Consider the following 22649-nt stretch of genomic DNA (forward strand, 5'->3'; position numbering starts at 1 on the left):
AGATAGATCCAGATCGAGCGGTATAAATTCGTGGACTAAAACTCTTGATAGGGAAAAGATGTTCTTCGGTCCTAGATGCCATTTTGAGAACATGCACATCATGTTTCGGATGAAATATACCATGAAGATGCTGTTATCAACGTCACTGGTTACATTACAGTGTGTTTCTCCCTCCGTCTACATTATTTCACCATGGCAGCTGTCAACCGACGGAATATTAGCAAAGCGGGGTCTATCAAGCTGTGTTTACTGAGTTAATACGACATTGACATGAGGAGATGTCTGTTTACTGTCTCTGTCGAGACATGTAACGGTTACCGTGAGTTTTTTCCAGACTGACGATCTTTCAGCATCTCTCCCAAACCAACGTCTCCTTGACTGACTCAGTGCCACCCACTCTTGTGTCGGAGGAGGCCAGCTCCGCTTCCAACCTCCATGGCTTTTGTGAGCCTTGTCTGCACTCCCCCAACCCCCGTTCTTGACAAAAACATGACAGACTCTGAACTTGCAGAGGAGGAAAGGTCGAGTAACATTCTTATCTGTAATAATTCTACAACCGCTCATCTGTGCGTGTCCAACTGCGACTCTCCATGGTTGTGTGACTGTGCTGTTATTTATATACTGTGGCTCAAGTAACGTTGTCGACGCCAGGCCTGTACAATATATTTTGCATGCTTGTAGTGTGAGAAGGGATTAGTTACCGAAGCATTGTGATTTCAATGCCTTGTTCTCACGTTATGGGAGAACAGAATGCTTTCTGGTAGAGGCAAAGGCATCATCTGGTTACATTATTGCATTTTTTCAGGGGAGTTTGTAGATTAAGATTATGTAATATGCCCCGCCTATTTAGGCATATACCGCCCCTACTGATCAACCTGAGAACTGTGGGCCAGGAGACCAGTGGACAGTCTGTCTGGTCATAGTCAATGTGGGCCAGGAGACCAGTGAACAGTCTGTCTGTTCATAGTCAATGTGGGCCAGGAGACCAGTGGACATTGTCTGTTCATAGTCAATGTGTGCCCCCCCTCCTTCTAAGCATCGTCACACCTCATCTCATTGACCCGTAGCACCTATGTATCCAGTATAATCATATACCGGTCATATTTTAGGGAGGTTGAACTAGTACCATTTTCTCATAATGTCAGATATAAGCTATGTCTACATACTTTGTCAGTGAAAATGTATTTGCTGGTGTAAAATGTGCCAAGGTAGATGTAAGGTGTGGTTGGTGGAGTCTAGTATGAAGTAGTGGACCAGAGTAGTGGGCTAGTCTAGTATGAAGTAGTGGACCAGAGTAGTGGACCAGAGTAGAGGGCTAGTCTAGTATGAAGTAGTGGACCAGAGTAGAGGGATAGTCTAGTATGAAGTAGTGGACCAGAGTAGTGGACCAGAGTAGAGGGCTAGTCTAGTATGAAGTAGTGGACCAGAGTAGTGGACCAGAGTAGAGGGCTAGTCTAGTATGAAGTAGTGGACCAGAGTAGTGGGCTAGTGTAGTATGAAGTAGTGGACCAGAGTAGTGGGCTAGTCTAGTATGAAGTAGTGGACCAGAGTAGTGGGCTAGTCTAGTATGAAGTAGTGGACCAGAGTAGTGGACCAGAGTAGAGGGCTAGTCTAGTATGAAGTAGTGGACCAGAGTAGTGGACCAGAGTAGAGGGCCAGTCTAGTATGAAGTAGTGGGCCAGAGTAGTGGGCTAGTCTAGTATGAAGTAGTGGACCAGAGTAGTGGGCTAGTCTAGTATGAAGTAGTGGACCAGAGTAGTGGGCTAGTCTAGTATGAAGTAGTGGGCCAGAGTAGTGGGCTAGTCTAGTCTGAGTTATTGTCTGGGGGTCAGGCTGGTCTGGCCTTATGTCTGGGGCCAGGCTGGTCTGGGACAACAACTTTGTGTCTTAATATGGAGTGGTGTTCTGATCTACCTTTAAAGAGAGGATGGTGAGCTGGAAGATGGAGAGATAGATGACGAAGGGATTGGGATTGAGGAGGAGACCAAAGAAGTGGCGAATGAGGAAAAAGAGAAAGTGAAGGAAAAAGAAAAAGATGACAAGTCACACAGACACTCCAGAAAACGATACAAAAAAACAAGAGAAAAAGAAAAGAGGAGGTCGAAGAGGAGGAGACACGACAGACAGAAGGTAAGAAGAGGTAGAATATTTGATCAGTTCAAATGACTATCAAATTTACTCATGTCCCCCGTCTCTCCTCCCTGTTCCCCCATCTCTCCCCCTTCTGTCCTCCCTCCCCATCTCTCCCCGTCTTTCCTCCCTGTTCCCCCATCTCTCAACCATCTCTCCTCCCCCTCCCTCATCTCTGTCCCCTGCTCCCCATCTCTCCCCCTATCTCTCCTCCCTCCATTTCTCCTCCTTCCATCTCTCCTCCCCTTCTCTCCTCCCTCCATTTCTCCTCCCCTCTGTCTCTCTTCTCTCCTGTCCCAAGCACCACTCCCCCTCCAGTAGCTCCAGTTCTGACAGCTATGACTCGGACCTTGACCGCCCAGAGAGAGAGAGGCCCAGGGCCAGGAAGGGCAGCACCCGTGATCCTGACAGCCTCTCAGCCAAGGTCACTTATTTACTTATCCTAGTATCGATCGATCGATCTCTCTCTTTCGCTCTTGCTCTCTCTCGCTCTCTCTATCTGCCTGTCTTTCACAGGTTAAGGGTATCTTTCCATCTATCCTCCTCTATCTACAATCATACATGGAGTGGAGCTATTTGTTTAAATGAAAACCCTCTCTCTCTTTGTCCCCTCCCCCCCACCTCCCTTAATTTCTCTATTTAGCCGGGGCGAGAGTCGAGAGGGAGCCATGGCAACATGCCGAGGTCCCCACAGGGCAGGTATAGTGACTACAGCGAGGAAGGAGAGGGAGGAGGAGGAGCAGAGGGGGAGGAGTACGTTGGAGACCCCAGCCAGGGCCGAGGGAGGCAGAACAAGGACCACAAGCGAGGAAACTCGAGGGCTCAACACAAACAACAACAACAGTGTAAGAGTGTTCATGCTCACTCTCATATGAATCCTCTACAAAGATGGTTGTTATCTATCTAATGCAGGGTATCCGTGGATCCTTAAAAAGTCTTAAAAGGTCTTTAATTCTGTAATGTAAAAAGAAGTCCGTAATTAGCATTAAAATGTCTTAAATTCACGTTTCAAAGACCTTAAAAAAGCAACTGAGCCGATACCATAACGAAGGTTATTTGATTTTCATTTGTTCCTTTTCTTCATGTTAAAAAACGTGTTCCTCTGTTATAACAACAAAAAAGCGGAACCAACGACAGTTAGATGATTGTGGGGGGTCGCTAGGTACGCAAACCATATACTAGTGGGGCCAATCCCAATGTCCACCCTCACAGACTTTGAGGTGCGTTCTCACTAAGTCTGTAAGGGCTTAGGGACCAGGGGAAGCACGAGGGTGACCAACAACCAACCCTGACATAAACATAGAGATAAAAGTTAACATGTAACTATAAACACAAAGCTCATTGATAGTTAATATAGCCAGAACTGTGCGTAGGTTGTGTTTTGATGATAAATTCTAAATATGCTTTCATCAGATTTGATCCTACCACATTACTATTTTGCCGATAATGCAGGTGCTGTCCCATTCCAATTTATAGCATTTTGAGCCCTTGCAGCCTCTTAACTAACTAACTAGGCAGGGTTGTAGTGGGGGCTAAACGCACGTAAACGCCGTTTATGCACCTCTCGAAATTGGGAAATAGCGTTTATCCACCTCGAAATTGCGTCTATCCACCTCCAAATAGCGTTTATGTGCGTTACGAACATCTAAGTTCCCTGCTCCTCGTATTCTGCAGTTGGAATAATACGAAATAAATTTGGTCTAATTTTAAAACGCCAAAAACTAAATTTCATATTGTTGAACATATAAACGCTGTAGTCTGAATCATTTCAACTGCGCTGTATATGGTCTGTGACCCTCCGATCAATGCGTTGCGGCTGCGGCGGCAAAACCAATCAGGATCCACGGAGTAGGCCTACTATGTAAACACACGTTGTGGATTAGCCTACCTGTTCGCCTAATTTCAACTCTCACATTAATAAAGTGACCAAAACAGCTTTCTTTCACCTGAGGAATATAGCAAAGGTACGACCATTCATAAACCAAAATGATGCAGAGAAGTCAATTCATGCTTTTATATCCAGCCGGCTGGACTACTGTAACGCACTTTTCACTGGTCTTCCCAAGAAAACCACTGAAAGACTACAGCTCATTCAAAATTCTGCAGCTAGATTATTAACCAAAACTAAAAGGAGAGAACACATTAGTCCTGTCCTAGCTACTTTACACTGGCTCCCTGTTACCTTCAGAATTGACTTTAAGGTCCTTTTCCTCACATACAAAGCTCTACACGGACAAGGACCTAGCTACATTGCTAACTCCTTTATAAACTACACACCAGCTAGAACACTGCGATCATCAAATGCAGGCCTATTAGAGGTCACCAGAAGCAGTCATAAGAAGATTGGTGATTCGGCCTTTGTCAATTACACCCCAAAACTATGGAACAAATTACCCATAAATATTAGGGAAGCAAACACTCTAGACATTTTTAAAAGACAGCTTAAAACCTACCTTTTTACCGAAGCATTTAAGTAATTTTATCTCAAAAGGGTTTTCCTACTTTTAAAGTTGTTTTCTCTCTTGAACAGAGATCTTATTGGGATTTTTATTTTTGTTTGAATTGTTTATCACTTGTATTATTGTTTTTATTGATTTTATGTAAAGCACCTTGAGCTACAATTCTTGTATGAAATGTGCTATATAAATAAAGTCTTACTTACTTACTTACTGGTTCTATCTAAATAGACCTAATGAAATGTAATAATAAATAAATAATAAAATTCATAGTTTACCCACCTCTAATTTTACCACTACACCACTGTAACTAGGTGATGTCAAGTAAGTATGTGAGGGTTCAGGGCTTAGGGTTTAGGGGGGACATTGGGATTGGGGCCTACATGGAGAAAGGTTTGCACTTTAATCATGGGGAAAGTGCAAATTTAACATGGTTACATTACTAGTTTTGCACCGTGGTCATAACAAGTTAGTGGCAGTGTGTGCAAGTTCCGGAGTACATTTTGTAAGATCATTTTAAAACGATGATGATCAGAGCTTTCAGTGCAGTCACTGTCACTGCCTTTAGTTAGTTGCTTAAAGACTTATGTTGCAATTGATCAATAAACAATGTCCCATAAGGATGGCAACTGGTGGTATTGTGTGCTCTTAAAAAAATTGTTCAAATGAAACTGGTCTTAAATTTAATTATGCATGGTATTGGTAAATGACTAAATGTATTGAAAAGGTCTTAAAAATTCTTAAATCCAACCGTCCTAAACCTGCACCCTGTAAAAATGCCAGGAGTGTGTGTGTGTGTGTCTGTCTGTCTGTCTGTGGTTTTATAATGGGAGTTTCCGACTTATCTTGAGAACCGGGCACTGTGCAAAGTTCTAATTTTGCAGAGCCCAAGGGAATGCAGTTCATTGCTAAATACCATAGTGTTTAGGGGCCTGTCTATGTTCCATTGCTAAGTACCATAGTGTTTAGGGGCCTGTCTATGTTCCATTGCTAAGTACCATAGTGTTTAGGGTCCTGTCTATGTTCCGTTGCTAAGCACCAGTGTTAAAGAGCCTGTCTATGTTCTATTTGTAGAGGGGTCAGGACAGACCTCACCAGACAGACTAACTCAGTTCCTCTGTCTGCAGTCAGTCAACGGGGGCGTGGCCGAGGAGGAGGTGTGGCCAGAGGGCGTGGCATCATCAGCAAGAACCGAAAGCTGAAGGGGAAGAACTGGGGGCGTGGCCGAGGCCGGGGGGCTGAGTTAGGTGGAGATGGGATCAAGCAGGTAAGTTAGAGATGCTTCTCTCTCCCCTATCTCAGTGGTCTTCAACCCTGGTTCTCAGGGCCCTCCTGTATGTTTTAGAAATGTCCCTGCTCCAACACACCTACTGTAAGTAACGACTCCATTGATTGAATCAAGTGTGTTGGAGCAGGGAAACATTTAAAACATACTGGATGATGGGCCCTGAGGACCAGGGTTGAAGACCACTGCTTTAGACAACTGGTTAACAGGCTTAACTAACTGTCAAACATCTCAGTTGCCATGGTGTCCACAGGAGGGAAGGGAGGTGAAGGGATCCCAAGGGTTCCAGAAGAAACGACCAATCATGAGCAAGGAATTTATCAGCCAGCACACCGTGGAGCACAACGGCAGAAACATCTGCAAGTACTTCCTGGAGGGCCGGTGCATCAAGGTATGTCTGCACATATCAGATACATCTGTAAACTCTGTCTGCACCAATCAGATACATGTGTAAGCTCTGTCTGCACCAATCAGATACATCTGAAAGGCCAGCAAGCCAGTAGAATCAATAGAGCTGGCAGAAGCAGGCCGTCCTGGCTGTATGACCCACAGCTGAGGAGAAAGTGTCCAGCGTACATCAGAGGACCGATATGAACCTGTCTGAGCCGGTTCACGGCATGGTTATATAAGTTAGTCCCAATGGTGTGCAGAGTACAGTATGTACTTTGTAAGGGCAGCTGCAGTACTGACTGAAAGTAAAAGGTTCAGAGTCCTTCCTGTTTTCTATACACAGAGTGCATCATGAATAAGTATATATGAAATGTTGAACCTAGCCTGTGCTACCTCTTTTTGCCTGCAGGGAGAGCAGTGTAAATTTGAACATGAACTGGTGGTTCCAGACAAGAAGAAGGAGTTGTGTAAATTCTACCTCCATGGCTACTGCAGCAAAGGAGACCACTGCATTTACATGCACAGTATCCTTTATGAATGCCATCAAAGTTTAGTTTAATAAAGAGTGATTAGACCTACTCAAATGTAGTTTTTTTACAATCAGACTGCCATCTGTTTTCCAGTATTCTGGTTTTGTGTGTTCATGCTGAGATGAATGAGTATTCAGACTTTAAAACATACCCTTTGACCTCCAACCCCTCCTTGACTCAGTCTGTAGGTGAATATCCATGTAAGTTCTTCCACACAGGAGCCAAGTGTTACCAAGGCGATAACTGCAAGTTTTCCCATGAGCCTCTGACTGATGTGACCAGAGAGCTGCTGGACAAGGTGAGGCAGAAAGTGTGTGTGTGTGTGTGTGTTGGAAAGGTTAGGCCAGGATATTATATGACAAAAATGAATATATATTACAAATATTTTCTCACTGTGGAGAATATAGTTCTTCCTTACAAATTATAGACATACATGCCAAACTCAACAAAACATTTCTGTAAGGACCTCTCTTTGTTCGTAGGGTTATTTTTGGTTTTGGGCTAGAGCCTTAGTTGATTATGGATTTATTCATGCTGAAGCATAAAATGCTTCCCCAGACACATTTGTGCTTCAAACTTTGTGGCAACATTTTGAGGAAAGCCCTTACCTGTTTAGGCTTGATTATGCTCCTATGCACAAAGCGAGGTCCATACAGAAATGTTTTGTTGAGTTTGGTTTGAAAAAACTGCACAGACCCCTGACCTAAACGTCACTAGGGCTGGAACAACAAATCGATAAAATCGATAAAAATCAATTATTAAAAGAGTTGGCAACGAATTTCATTATCGATTTGTTGTGTCGCGCGATTATTACGCCACGCAATAAGTCGCGGAGATGTTTGAGTATTAAAAAATAAAGTTTAGGAGGTAGAGGAAAGACCATCGGAGAGACGTTGTTGAGAAACGTTCTGAAACACATGGAGAAATCACTATGACCAAAGTCATCCAAGGTGTGGAAGCATTTCAAACTAAATACATCGAAAAAGTTTTTACGTTAGTTTTTACTTTTTCAATGAAGCCTTTACTTTTTCAATGAAGTTTCAAATAAAATGCTAGAAAATCACTAATCTTAAAATAGCTTAATTATCAATAGCTTAATCATCGCAAATCTTAACTTTTACAAAATTGTGTCAGAAAATCTCAAATATATACCAGATTATTATAATAATGTCTGGCCTACTTCCACACCCTTTACCTTTTCAATTAAGTTTAGAACAAAATGATAAGAAATAGCTAATCTATGAAAAATTCTTGAAATCTAACAACCTTTTCAGAATTGCACTGAAAAATCTCACATATACACCAGGTTATTCTAATAAAATCTGGCCTACTTCCACAACCTTTCAATTTTCAATAGTTTTTAACAAAACTAAAATGTATTGCTCATCTCAGAAAATAGCATTAAATCCATGCTAATCTTGATAACTTTTTCAAAATTGTGTGCCTGTTTTTGCATATTCTGAAGATTTTTTGCACTGTGAATTTGCACTGTCAGTTCTGTTTTTGAATAAAGGGCTGGAAATTAATGCTTTTTTATCCGATTCATCGATTAATCGAAAAAAGAATCGACAGATTAATCGATTATTAAAATAATCGTTAGTTGCAGCCCTAAACATCACCAAACACATTTGGGATCCATTCGAATGCCATCTGCAAACCAGGTGTAATCACCCTATTGCTTTAATAGTACAGCAATATGAAAGTAGTAACACTAGTTTTTATCAAGAAATTATAAAGTTCAAAATGAAAACACTTCTGGCTTCCTGCACATGGTGTGAGGAAGGTGCTATGTACACTTTAGCAGCTATCAGATTTATTTTTTCATCACAAAGTAGCATCAAATTGATTTAGTTATTTGGCATTTTGTCAGCTATATAGGTTTGTTTGCGAACTAGTGTTTGGTTGATGTCAATCGGTGGCCGGAAAGATGCAATTAAAAAGGGTTGACTAGGTTTATTAGAATGACCCCATATCATTTAACCAGTCAAGGCAATTACATGAGTGGATTACAAACAGTCTTATATACAATGAATAGTTCAAATATAGTTTTCCAGCATAGTTTCTACCCACTGACCTGTCAGTCTGAACAAGTGAGGCCCTTATCTATATGTGGACTAGGGTGAGCTCCACAACATGACCTCTTGATCTAAGAATATGAGAAGCCTCTCTCTTCCAGAAATTCTGCATAACCCTAACTATGTTATCTCAAAGTTAACCTTATATTTCGTTTGTTAGGCTAATGTTTTTTTCTCAGACGTGGAGTAACATCCTCATCTTCACCTCCGTCTGTGTGTGTCTGTGTGTGTGTGTGTCTGTGTGTGTGTTTTTGTCCAGATCATCAACATCGAGGAGGAGATTGCCCACGAGGATGAGTTGGAGCTGGAGGACTTAAGGAAGCAGGGCATTTCCCCCCTCCCCAAGCCCCCCCCTGGAGTGGGGCTCCTGCCCACACCCGGCCCCAGCAGCCCCACTGAGGCGGCTGGTGCTGGTCCTGGTGCTGGTCCTGGTGCTGGCCCTGGTGGCAGGAAGATTCCATCCTTGTTTGAGATCAAGGTCCATCCCACAGTGGATCTGGCTCACAAAATAGGCCTGAGGTACAACAACCACAACCACAATAAAAACAAAACCACCATCACCACCATCATCTCCACCATCACTACCATCACCATCACCCCCACCACCATCAACACCACCATCACCACCCCCACCATCATCACTACCACCATCACCACCAGACTAATTTCTGCTTCCTGTGTGCTTATGTTGCAGTGGCTCCAGCTTCTCTCCTCCAGGAGGTCAGTTTCAGGGGGAGGGGGGGACAGAGGATATGGAGAATGCGGGTCTGATGCCACCGGACCCCAACGCTCCCCCACCCCCTGTCTCCCCAGGCCCCATGGGGGTACCTCTTCTTCCCCAAACGGGTCCCCCCGTGCCCCAGAGCCCACCTGGACCGTTCCCCCCGCCCGGTTTCCCCATGCCCCCCCCAGGTCCGCCCCCTCCCTTCCCCAGGCCCCAAATGAACATGCAGGTGCCATCCTTTCCCCCAATGCCAGACCTACAGATGCTCCAAAACCTGCACTTCCCAGGCCTCTGCCAGAACATGGGCCAGAGCATGGGCCAGAGCATGGGCCAGAACATGGGCCAGAACATGGGCCAGAACATGGGCCACAGCATGGGCCAGAACATGGGCCAGAACATGGGCCAGAACCCGGCTGAGTTTATGAGTAACTTCTTCAGGAGTCAAGCCATGGGTGCAGGAGGTGGGTAGCCTGCAGTGCCGAAGAGCAATTATTTTTGGAACCGCCACCTGTTATAGGACCAGGAGTGAATACAAGAAATCTCCCCCAGTGTCTCCCTCAGTATCTACCCTAGTATCTCCCCCAGTGTCTCCCCCAGTGTCTCCCCCCAGTGTCTCCCCCAGTTGATACGTTTTTATGGTCCCTGATAGTGTAGTGTTGTGTACCTCTCTCTCCTGTAGTAGATCTGAGCCTGGCTGTCCTTCAGTCCTCCGTCCAGCAGGGCGGTGCTGAGCCCCAGATACAAAACCTCCCTCCCGCCATGCAGAATGCCCTCTTCTTCCATCTCAGCCATCAGCAGGGGCAACAGCAAGGACAACGACAGGGGCAGAATGCTGCTGCCAGCAGAAACAAAGGTGAAGGCTTCAGACAACACTATGATGCTTCATGGTGGTGCTATAATTACCTCTGGTCCACTACATTTACGTTTACATTTATTCATTTAGCAGACGCTTTTATCCAAAGTTTAAAACTCTCTCTTGGAAGTTTCCGAGAGTTTTACAAAAGAGCATAGGTCACTGATCATAACAACGAGATAGCCCCAAAACATTGCGAGTAGCCAAACATGAAGCATACATTGTGAAAAGCAAATAAGTGCCAATGGGGAGAACCATAAAAGCACGTAGTTAAACAAGTTACAAATTAAACAACATGAACCTCATAAGTGCAAGAGTGTACCTGTAGAAAAATCAAGCAACAATAATATAATATAATTCACAGCGAGTACAGAAGTTAAATCAGTTACAACTAACCAACAAGAGCAACAAGTCCCTCAGTAAGAGTCATTGTGATCCTGGAGGAAACACCAGGTCCAGCAAATCATTCCTAAGTACCGTTGTACTCCCGGAACAAGTGCGTCTTTAGCCTTTTCTTGAAGGTGGGGAGACAGTCAGTATCTCTGATGGAGGTGGGGAGGTGATTCCACCATTGGGGGGCCAGACAGGAGAAGACCTTGGGTTGGGAGCAGGTGGTCAAGAGGTGGGACCACCAGACGGTTGTCAGAAGATGACCGTAGGTGGCGGGTGGGGGTGTAAGGCTGGAGGAGATACTTGATGTAGTCGGGTGCAGTCCCGTTCACTGCTCGGAAGGTCAGTACCAGGGTCTTGAATCTCATACGGACCATGATGGGAAGCCAGTGGAGGGAGATGAGAACCACTCTGGTCCACTACTCTGGTCCACTACTTCATACTAAACTAGCCCACTACTCTGGTCCACTACTTCACACAAGACTAGCCCACTACTGTGGTCCACTACTTCATACAAGACTAGCCCACTACTTTGGTCCACTACTTCATACAAGACTAGCCCACTACTCTGGTCCACTACTTCATACAAGACTAGCCCACTACTCTGATCCACTACTTCATACTAGACTAGCCCACTAGACTGGTCCACTAGACTGGTCCACTACTTAATACAAGACTAGCCCCCTACTCTGGTCAATACTTCATACTAGACTAGCCCACTACTCTGGTCCACTACTTCATACGAGACTGGTCCACTACTTCATACTAGACTAGCCCACTACTCTGGTCCACTACTCTGGTCCACTACTTCATACAAGCCCTAACCCCAAGAAATCTCATGATGTCACCGACATCATTGCGGGCACTGTGCCCTATGTATAATTCCAGGAATCTGTGTGTGTGTGCCACCAATTTTATCACAGGCACTTTACACTATCTATAGTTTAAGTAATTTGTATTTCTATGTTTCACTGGCATATTTATCACCGATTGCATCATGGGCACGGTGCACTAGTCCCTTCAAATTCACAACATAGTGGGAGCTATGTTATGAATTTGATATGTGCCAGCTACCTACATCATCCCTCAGTTTGGAGCTAGCTAGCCAGCTAACTGCATCATCCCTCAGTTTGGAGATAGCTAGCCAGCTAAATGCATCATCCCTCAGTTTGGAGATAGCTAGCCAGCTAACTGCATCATCCCTCAGTTTGGAGATAGCTAGCCAGCTAAATGCATCATCCCTCAGTTCGGCAGTTGATGTCAGTACACAGCTGTAATATAGGCACCTGGGGAAATCAACTTATTTTATAAATTAAAAATATAAATAAAATTGTGGCTGGGTGGTGGGTAAGGGCTCTGGGCGTGTTTGTCCGAAGGGTTCTGAAGTCTTGACCCCTGGTGCTCTGTTCCAGACGAGCCTGTTGATTGGTACTCCAGCGATGAGGAGGAAGGTAGCGGTGTGACGGCCATCCTCCGGTCTCTGCAGAAACAGCCACCCCCCCACCCTGGCCCCCGCCTAAAGGATCAGGGGCCCCCCAGCGACCCCCGGACCAAGACAGACCCCCGCCAGCAACCCCCAGACCAGAGGAAAGACGCAGAGTCAGCTCTGGACCCTCGCCTGACCAGAGACCCCCGAAAGCCACGTCCCCCAGCCCCCCTGCGCCACGGCAGGCCTGGCCCCGGGGAGGAGGAGGAGGATGGGGAGAGGGAGCTGAGGGACAGGGCGGTGCTCATCCCCCCGGAGGCCAGCCCTGGGGCGTCCCTCCGAGACCCCCGCTCAAAGCTGCAGCAGTGCAGCCACATCCGAGTGGATGTGCTGCTGCCGAGGCCTCCCTGGGCCCTTGCGGTGGTGTGGGCCCCCGAGGACCTCATCCCCCTGCTGATCCCTAGGCAGGACCCCTCCATCAACCTGCCCCTTCCCCCACTCATTGCTGACGCGCAGATGAACCGCGTCCCTGCCCACCCTGTCTCCTCCCCCAAACCCGTTTCTTCACCCCCACCAATCGACCCACGCCTCGCGGCTGCCAGGCTGAAGGAGGGTGTGCGGCGTCCATCGCGGAGCTCCAAGCCGCTGGACCCCCGCCTGGGCCGCTCCACCAGCCTGGATGCCTCGCCAGCCTGCCTGAAGGAGGGGGGAGGTGGGGACCCCAGACTGAACCAGGCTGGCTCCTCTCACACCCCCTCTACCCCTCTTGCCGCTCCCAGGGCTGAACCTGAGCGGCTGCCCCCCTATGCCCCCCGCCTGGCCCCCGGGGGCGGTCTGGAGGGTCTGGGCGGCATCAGCCTCTATGACCCCCGCAGCCAGGCGCCCCCCCCCCTCAGAGACCAGACTGAGACCCTCAGGAAGGCTGGTATCCTGAAACAAATTGACAAGAGAGACACCCCCCCTCCACCAACGTCCCTCTCCCCCAGGACTGCCCCAGTAGCTGGGCTGGAGCCCACAGAGGGAGGCAATAGTCCCTCTGACAGCTCCAGGCCCGGCTCCCAGCTCCCTGCCCCCCCAGAGTCCCTCAGCCCCCCAGCCCAGCCCCCTGCCCTGCACCACCTACCCATACAAGCCCTGGCTGGTCTGATCAGACCCCCCTACACAGATCCGCGCCAGGCCCGTCTGGGGGGACCACAGAGGAAGGGGGGGGCACAGGGGGAAGAGAAGGAGGTGGCAGAAGAGGAGAGAGAGGTAGCGGAGATGGAGAAGGAGGGGAAGGAGGAGAAAGGAGGTGAGGAGGTAAATGATAGACCACTGAAAGATGTGTTCAAGACGTTTGATCCAACTGCTTCCCCTTTCTGCCAGTGAACCTTTTTAGTCAACACAAGTGAACCAGTGAATGCTCCTGAGTTAGTGAACACGAGTAAACACTCCTGAGTTAGTGAACACGAGTAAACACTCCTGAGTTAGTGAACATGAGTGAACACTCCTGAGTTAGTGATCACTTGTGAACACTCGTCCTGCTTGGTGACATGTACACATTTTATCTAAAATGTATATTTTCTGAATATTGAATACACATGTATGTACCATGACTGAGCTTTACATATTTATTTATTTGTACTGTTCATAACTGATCTAAGGAGAATATTATTACATTATTGCACATAAACAGATCTGTAGTCATTATTAAACGTTAAACTGGCACTTCAGAGCCCGCTGACTTTGTTAGGGTTAAATAATCTTCAATCTGCAAATGTGAGAAAATGTATAGGGGGGGCTGTAATGTGATTTAAGTATAAAAGTGTAGAAATGATAGGAAACTGTCATAGTTCACAAGAGACTCCAGTTGTTATTGAGGGAGATAACTAACAATGCTGAGCAGAACTCTCTTTTAACCCTTTCTCATTTTCTGTTTCCGTATTATTAAGTAAAAGTGTTGCATTCAGAGTGTCAGCAATGTGATGTTCTGCGTCACTTGGTTGTTGTGATTCTATTACTGTTTGGTGCTGGTCATGTTAAACACATGAATTCAACTGTTGTCATTTCTATTCTGACAATGTCACCCTTTAAAAGCTTTGTTTTGTATCAAATGCTGTGCTTTTTATGAATGTTGTAACGTTTTATTTTTCTGTTCAGTTTGTAGACATCATGGTTCCAAGAGGAGCTCATCATGTCTTGCTGCCTTTTCCGTGTGTCTTAAATAAACTTATAGGTGTTTTGGGTTGTTATTTATTAAATATGTCAATGCTTTACATTAAGGTTACACTAACCATCATCTAACTACATCGCATCACTATATTAACCCTTGTGTTATCTTCAGGTCATTCTGACCCATCAGTCATTGTGACCCACCGTCGTATTGCGACAACTTTACCGTATACAAAAACAAAGTGAAGCATTTTCTTTTAACCGTTGGGCTGTCTCAGACCCCCCACATTGCGAAGGTTAAAATAAAATTATTTTTATTTGTTTTTGTATTGGGTAAACACAACGATGGTTCGTTATGAACCTTTGGGTCATGTGACCCGAAGGCAGCACAAGGGTTAAGCCAATATTAACTGCCATATAACTGCATAGCAACCATTTACATGAGTTACATTAACTACCATGTTATTGCATAGCAATATCTATAGTACTGAAGAAGTCTCTTATTCTACCCTATTGGTGTACCAAGTCAATGAAGTCAGTTGCCAAATACAATTTCAAGACAAAATGTAACTATTTATTCCAGATCTGTACGGTGCAGGTGTCTGATACACTTAAGCTGAGCATCAACCTAGTTGAAGCTGACCTACAATCTAGTGTCAAAGACATTTCCTCGTTGCATCCTAAAAAAGGACTAGCTTATGGCTATGCAGGCATAAGCAAGCTTTAGCAAACAGCATAAGCAACATAATTCATAGATAGGCATATTTCTCTCCTGGACATGACAAAAGGTCATGTCCTCATGAGATAATATAGCAGGGTATAGATCAAACATTGTTTATTGTATTCAGAACATTCAAAGCAGTATAAAAGTAATATAGAAATCATTATTTGTCATCTTTATTATTGTTAATTGATCAGTGCTTAATGACAGACCTCTTCAGTACCAACATTGCAGTAACAACATTGTAGGTTCATACTAGTTATGTAATCACATACAGTGAAACCTGGGATGGGGGAGCTTGTTTTGGTAATAACTTTCAACTGCTCCTTTACAACCACCACTTACCCTAACACCCTTCCCCCATACTGTGCCTTCTTACACTTTTGTATTACAGTTTTTCTCGATTGCTAGTACACAAAAATGGTATGTGTAAGCCATCCCCACAAAACCATTTTGCCAAATCGCAGCAGAAAGACCAGGTACCCCAATCTTTACACACAATTGACCCTTTTTGACACATTTCTCAGGTTCATTCACACTTCTTTGCAAAAGTCTAAACACACCTCTTACTTTACGACACAATTATCACCATTATGTCATTCAGAAAACACTGCCATTTGATAAGTAAACCCAAAACAGCGCAATTCAAACAACCTTAACAACCAATTATCCATGTGTAAGCACTAACAAGCAAATATACTCAACAAGCAATCAGGGGTTTGGAATGAATACAAAGGTAAGCTCATCTGTACTTTGAAATCATGGATGCTAATATCAGAAGAAAAGGAAGAATTGTCCAAATTAGAGGAGGTGGACAAGGGAGAGGAAGAGGCAGAGGAAGAGGAAGAACAACAATCTCAAATGAGATCCGTGCCACACTATGACAGAAATCCCTATGACAGAACAACCTTCTCCAAGCCATGGAAGAAGCTTGTGGGGACATTGCTCTTGAGTCTTGTCAGGGATGGCTCAGGCATTCAGGGGCATTTTCCCTGCTGTTTGGCTAGAGAAAACATTGCCTGTGAAGTTGAGGAAAATATCTGGCCTGACCCTGGTCAGAGATAGGATGCTGACCCACAATGAACAGTACTGTACTCAAGCTCTGTTACCCAGATAACAATTATTTGTTTATTTCCTTGTTTTCTTAGCCTTTGTTCCCCAAATTACAATTTACAGCAATACATTTGTGTTGTTGACTAACAGTACTACTATTTGTATACTGTGACTACTACAGTAACAAGAGCTCAAAATGCAATTGCTGTATAATAGAAAATAAACAGCCTGTAAGAAGGACAATTGCAGTAATTGTGAGTTTTATGACATGTCAAACTCATGAGGTGGAACATATCTAAAATTCAGGGACATGTTATAGTCAATGGTTCTTGAAAACCTTTTTATAATAGTGTTTTCAAATCCGCCCATCAGTGTCTAAAGGGTATTCAGAAGGCTGAATTTATTTGAGGGCTTTGTGTGTATTTTGAATGCAAATTTAGGTTTATACGACAGATAATATGGTTTTGACTACAGTGTTTGATTTTGGGTCAAAAGTCAAGGGTTTGGCCAAAACAGTGTAAGTATGAAGATGTGTGTTTAGAGTTTGGAGAAAACACAGTACACATTCAAGAAATGTGTCTTAGCAATTGAGAAAAACTGTAACCTGCACCCGGACAAGGGGATATTGTCGGGCTGTGGAAAGAGCTCCCAAGCTCCATGCCCTCGGTGGAGGAGACTGAGTCTGAAAACTTCAGCAGTGATGCAAGCGTTGTACCAGACCGTTCTGGCAAAGAGGGAGCTGAGCCGGATGACGAAGCTTACCAGTTGATCTACATTCCAACCCTCACTTATGGTCATGAGCTTTGGGTAATGACCAAAAGAACCAGTTTGCGAATACAAGTAGCCGAAATTAGGTTCTTCCGTAGGGTGGCTGGCCTCAGCCTTAGAGACTGGGAGGAGTGAGGTTCTTCCGTAGGGTGGCTGGCCTCAGCCTTAGAGACAGGGGGAGGATCTTGGACATCTGGAGGCAGCTTAGAGTCGAGTTGCTGCTCCTTTGCATCCAAAAGCAGGCAGTGGTTCATCTGACTTGGATGCCTCCTGGCTGCCGTCCTCTGGAGGTTTTCCAGATACGTCCAACTGGAAGGAGACCCCAGGGTAGACCCAGAACTCGATGGAGGGAATATATAGCTCATCTGGCCTGGGACCGCCTCAGGATCCATGAGGAACTGGAAAGCGTTGCTGTCGAGAGGGATGTCTGGAACACCCCGTTTAGCCTGCTGCCACCAGGACCAAACCCCAGATTAGCGGAAGATGATGTTTGTTTTTACTTTTAAGAGTTCCAATGTAACCTATGGTAGTTAAGGTAACTTGAATGTAAAGTGTTGGCCTGCAGCTAATCGAAGTAATATTTGATTAATGATGCCCCTTGTGATCCCACAGATTATAATCCAGGTGCAAAACAGTGTCTGGTGTGCATTCCACAATATACTGATACCTCATAACATACTAGATTGAACCATGCGTACATAATGTACCAGTTATTAAATCAGCTACAGGCTGAGATGTGGTCTTATCTTTGTAGTGGAGCATCTTTTGTACATAATGCTTAAGATGTAAACATCCAGTGTATGGTGGTATAGGAATTCTTCAAGTGAGAAGGGCTGGAGGCCAGGCAGGGGGCCAGGGCTGGGGAGCCAGGTGGGGGCCCATGTTTAGGGGGCCAGGCGGGGGGCCAGGCTGGGGGGCCCGGGGTGGGAGGCTGTCCTCCTCAGCCCCAGGTCGTCTGTGTCAGGGCTGGCCTGCTGCTGAGCCTGATGCTGCTGCAGCTTCCTCCTCCACTGGAAGCACAGAGCTGCAGCCTCAGCCCCGTCTGACCCTGGAACAGCCGGCATCAGGCCCTGCTGCACACAAGCACAGAGTCACAACACAGCCCCGTCTGACCCTGGAACAGCTGGCATCAGGCCCTGCTGCACACAAGCACAGAGAGTCACAACACACAGAGCTGCAGCCTCAACCCCGTCTGACCCTGGAACAGCCAGCATCAGGCCCTGCTGCACACAACCACATAGAGTCACAACACAGCACGGTTGGCCAGCCTCCTGCTCTTTACAAGTAGAGGTATTACTGTACTTTGCTGTGGCTTTTAGAAATATTATGGTACCTTGTTATGGCTCGTAGAGACTATGGTTTCTTGCTTGTAGCTGTATTACGGTACCTTGATGCAGGCTGTTTCTGCAGCGTGGAGGCCCTGCAGGAGCGTATGCAGCAGGTTCTGGGCGTTCTTCACCAGAATCTCATCTGACGATTTGCTGCCTGGAGTCAAGGCATTCACACTTGAAAATAAATAAACATATGTTACATAACCATAATAATGTAAGCATGAATACCATTATTATCAACTGTAATAACAATAATATGATTATTAGTAATATTATATTAAATACATATACTGACATGATAAAATACATTATACATATTAGATAATGTCCTTGTGTTCCTATTGACATGTAACTCCATTTCACATTGGATTCTTTCTGTATGACCGTAGCATTGGCCAGAATCTTAGCAGCGGCTCTGGGACAGAGTTTAGTTGAAAAACTATTTCATATGGTGAGTTATGGTTTCTGAAAAGCTTCAAAGGTAATAAAATTAACAATGGAGATGATGCCTCCTACCTGGAGATGATACTTCCTACCTGGAGATGATACCTCCTACCTGGAGATGATACTTCCTACCTGGAGATGATACTTCCTACCTGGAGATGATACCTCCTATCTGAAGATGATACCTCCTACCTGGAGATGATACCTCCTACCTGGAGATGATACTTCCTACCTGGAGATGATACCTCCTACCTGGAGATGATACTTCCTACCTGGAGATGATACCTCCTACCTGGAGATGATACCTCCTACCTGGAGATGATACTTCCTACCTGGAGATGATACCTCCTACCTGGAGAGGATACCCCCTATCTGAGGATGATACTTCAGGGCGCGACATAAACTTTTTGAGGCACTTGTCCTTTGGACAAGTACATTAACGTTTCACTTGTCCATGCACAAAAGTCACTTGTCCAGGTAAACATTTCTCATTTTATATATATATACACATTTTTTTGTATTGACGTTAGCTTGCTAGCGTTGGCAGCTGTGTAGCTAGCAAGCATTAGCAGCATTTGTATCGGATAAATGTACGTATTTAAATATCATCTAATATTCAACTGTAAAGTATACAAGGATCCCTTGGTAAATCAGCCGCGGCCGAGTAGAAAATGAAATTGTAGAAACATTTTAAAAAACACCAACATTTAGTGGCAAAATTCATTGTTATATCTACAAAATTATTTTAGATATAGTATACATTTAGCTAGCTTGCAGATACTGAGGATAGCCTACTGAAGTTGAGTTAGTCAATGTCTGAATGGGTTTTAATCAGAATCAGAATGGGTTTTAATTGCCATGAAAGTTTGCACAGACAAGGAATTTGCTTTGGCAGGAAGGTGCATACATTAAACATATAGGAATATTAATTAAATATAGCTGCCGTCAAACTGTCCTTGACGTCCCAAATAAATCATTAAATACTAAAACGAGGGATCTGAATTTGGTTCTTCAGCTATCCCTAGACTCTGTTGCCCCTCTCAAACCAAGGAAAAGAAAGGACAAGAAACTGGCTCCATGGTATTCAGAGGAAACCCGCACTCTTAAGAGGTCCACTAGAAAACTAGAACATAAGTGGCGTACCACTAAATTGGAGGTTTTCCGCCTGGCCTGGAAGGACAGCCTAATGGAGTACAAGCAAGTCCTCATCAGGTCCAGATCAGATTATTTCTCTAGGTTGATTAGTAAGAACAAACACAACACCAAGTTCCTATTTGATACTGTTGCAAATCTCACGAAGAAAAGTACACTATGTGTTAGTTCAGATTTCTCTCCCAATGATTTCTTAGATTTCTTTGACCAAAAAATCTATGCAATAAGGGACAAACTGCAGACTAGTCCTGGAGGAGTGGCCATCAACACTGAACTTTCCCCTATACCAAGCATGCTGCATGTTGAGGCTCTCACTCACTTTAACCCTATTTCTATGGAAGCGTTCATCGAGCTGATAGACTCCTCAAAACCCACTAGCTGCCTTCTCGATCCCCTCCCTGCTAAACTCTGTAGGGAACTTCTCCCTATTATTGGACCACCCATGCTTAGTATTATTAATGAATCTATTGTAATTGGCCAAGTCCCCAATGATTTCAAACAAGCTAATATTAAGCCCCTTCTTAAAAAAACAAACCTGGATCCAGGTTGTCTTAGCAACTACAGGCCAATTTCAAATTTGCCATTTCTCTCCAAAATTTTAGAGAAGGCTGTGGCACAACAGCTCACTGAGCACCTCTCCTCAAATCAGCTTTATAAACCTCTCCAGTCTGGATTTCGTCTCCACCACAGCACTGTAACTGCATTAGCCAAGGTAGTCAATGATCTACTGTTAGCCTCTGACGCGGGTTCTATCTCTGTCCTGGTTCTTCTAGACCTAAGTGCAGTTTTGACACGGTGGATCATGAGATTCTCTTGGAACGTATGGAGAACTATGTTGGGATTTCTGGTACGTCACTTCAGTGGTTTAGATCGTATCTATCTGATAGATCACAATATGTCCACTATGATGGCTGCTCATCCAGGAGCTCCACTGTAAAATACGGAGTACCACAGGGTTCAGTTCTAGGCCCTCTGTTATTTTCTCTCTATATGCTGCCTTTAGGAAACATAATTAGAAGCTCTGGGGTAAATTTTCACTGTTATGCAGATGATACTCAGCTATATATGTCTATAAAGTCTGGAGAATTTCCACATGCTATGGAAAAATGTGTTTCTAGGTTGAGAGCTTGGATGACTGCAAATTTCCTTCTTCTAAATTCGGATAAAACCGAGGTTCAAATTTTCGGTCCTAAAAAATATAGAAATAATTTTTCCAATCTGACTTTAGACCTAGACGGCGTCAAAGTCTCTCAAAGCCAGCTAGTAAAAAATGTAGGAGTCACAATGGACCCAGACCTTTCGTTTGAGTACCATATTAGGCAAATTACCAGAACTGCATTTTTCGATCTACATAATATTGTCAAAATACGAAAATTTCTCTCAAAGGATGATGCCGAAAAACTAATACATGCATTTGTTACGTCCCGATTGGACTATTGCAATGTGTTGTTCTCTGGCCTCCCAATTACCCACCTAAAAAATTTACAGCGGGTGCAAAATGCTGCTGCTAGACTATTGACCAGATCAAGAAAGTTTGATCACATAACATCTACTCTTGTCTCTCTACACTGGCTCCTTATCCAAGCCAGAGCTGACTTCAAAGTTCTAGTACTAACCTACAAATCTCTGCATGGATTGGCACCACTGTACCTCTCCGGTCTCCTTGCACCCTATTGCCCCGCAAGGACACTTAGATCTCAAGATGCTGGCTATCTGGTGGTTCCCAAAGTTAAGAAAAAAACAGCTGGAGGTAGGGCGTTCTCATATAGAGCACCTCTTCTCTGGAACAAATTACCCGTCTCAATTAAGGAGTCTGATACTGTTTCGACATTTAAAATTAGGTTAAAAACGTTATTGTTCAGTCAATTCTACGACTGTTAAAGGTAAGTATGTTACTAGTTGGAGGCAACGGGGGACGGGTTGCTTCCATCCTTATTCTATAAGTATAACTTATTTTAGAGTTCTCTTCCCCTGGAACAGATTTCATGTTCCAAATGAGGGGGGCTGTCGCTGTCTTGGTGTGTGGGGTTGCATCAAATTCCCCTTTTTTGCTCTGTTAAATTGCTGCACCAGTCCACACTTGACCGGTGGGCATCTCATTCTATTATGACTGTAACTGTTAGCTGCTCCTGGCATTCTCTAATCCCTGCTCTCCTCTCTCTGTCCCCCCCCACACACATCCCTTGTGGTGTGGGGGGTTTGAGTTGTCAGCACCTGCCTGGTCGTCGGTCAGCCAACGCTGGACCTGGTCGCGAGTCTCCCGGTCCTGTACTACATCTATAAAGTTGAACAATGGATTTTGGTGTTTTAAAAACCCATCGACACTGTATGACTATGTTTAGCCTGTGTTCTGCTCCTCTCTCTCACCAACCGTCTCTGGAGGAGGGGATCCCTCTCTGAATTGCTCCTCCCAAGGTTTCTTCCATTTTTTTCTCTTGTTGAGAGTTTTTTGGGAGTTTTTCCTTGTCTTCCCTGAGGGTTTAGGTTGGTTGAGGGGCAGTTCTATGGGCATATGTGAAGCCCTCTGTGACATGCTTGCGTGTAAAAAGGGCTATACAAATAAATTTGATTTGATTTGTGAATCTGACAGTACCATGCGTAGACTACAAGTAGCTAGCTACTGTGGTGAACCTGGCTTGTTTTGCAGTGGTTTACACAGTCTTGCTATGTTTTACAACCGGATGATTGACCGGAAGACTAGAAACCGTTCTGTCCAAATGAGCCATTCCCAGATCTGGACTTTGCCATGTTCAGTAACTGGATAATAAAA

General features: G+C 44.7%; 1 protein-coding gene across 3 annotated transcripts; it reads left to right on the forward strand.

The window, feature by feature from the left end:
* The first annotated feature begins 27 nt into the window (after positions 1-27).
* On the forward strand, positions 28-14479 carry LOC136943141 (zinc finger CCCH domain-containing protein 6). 3 transcript variants are annotated; one of them, XM_067236367.1, is made up of 12 exons: positions 28-521; positions 1923-2130; positions 2432-2554; positions 2774-2983; positions 5797-5853; positions 6107-6262; positions 6671-6785; positions 6980-7089; positions 9126-9385; positions 9561-10051; positions 10270-10443; positions 12246-14479. In XM_067236367.1, the coding sequence occupies exons 1-12, from the start codon at positions 436-438 to the stop codon at positions 13625-13627; spliced, it is 3372 nt and encodes a 1123-aa protein (XP_067092468.1). In that variant the 5' UTR covers positions 28-435; the 3' UTR covers positions 13628-14479. The 3 variants fall into 3 exon arrangements, with proteins under 3 accessions (XP_067092468.1, XP_067092466.1, XP_067092467.1); XM_067236365.1 differs by having other exon boundaries at positions 2774-2975; positions 5714-5853; XM_067236366.1 differs by having other exon boundaries at positions 2774-2975; positions 5714-5853; positions 6125-6262.
* Positions 14480-22649: the final 8170 nt, after the last annotated feature.

The sequence above is a fragment of the Osmerus mordax genome, chromosome 5 (genome assembly GCF_038355195.1).
Source record: "Osmerus mordax isolate fOsmMor3 chromosome 5, fOsmMor3.pri, whole genome shotgun sequence".
NCBI lineage: Eukaryota > Metazoa > Chordata > Actinopteri > Osmeriformes > Osmeridae > Osmerus > Osmerus mordax.

What these genes read in the sequence shown, in the direction of transcription:
- LOC136943141 (XM_067236365.1), top strand. Translation starts at nt 436, where the DNA reads ATGGCTTTTGTGAGCCTTGTCTGCACTCCCCCAACCCCCGTTCTTGAC. An exon ending in GTGGAGATGGGATCAAGCAG is followed by an intron (nt 5,854 to 6,106) that starts GTAAGTTAGAGA and finishes CAAACATCTCAG; the next exon opens with TTGCCATGGTGTCCACAGGA. An exon ending in CCACTGCATTTACATGCACA is followed by an intron (nt 6,786 to 6,979) that starts GTATCCTTTATG and finishes CTCAGTCTGTAG; the next exon opens with GTGAATATCCATGTAAGTTC.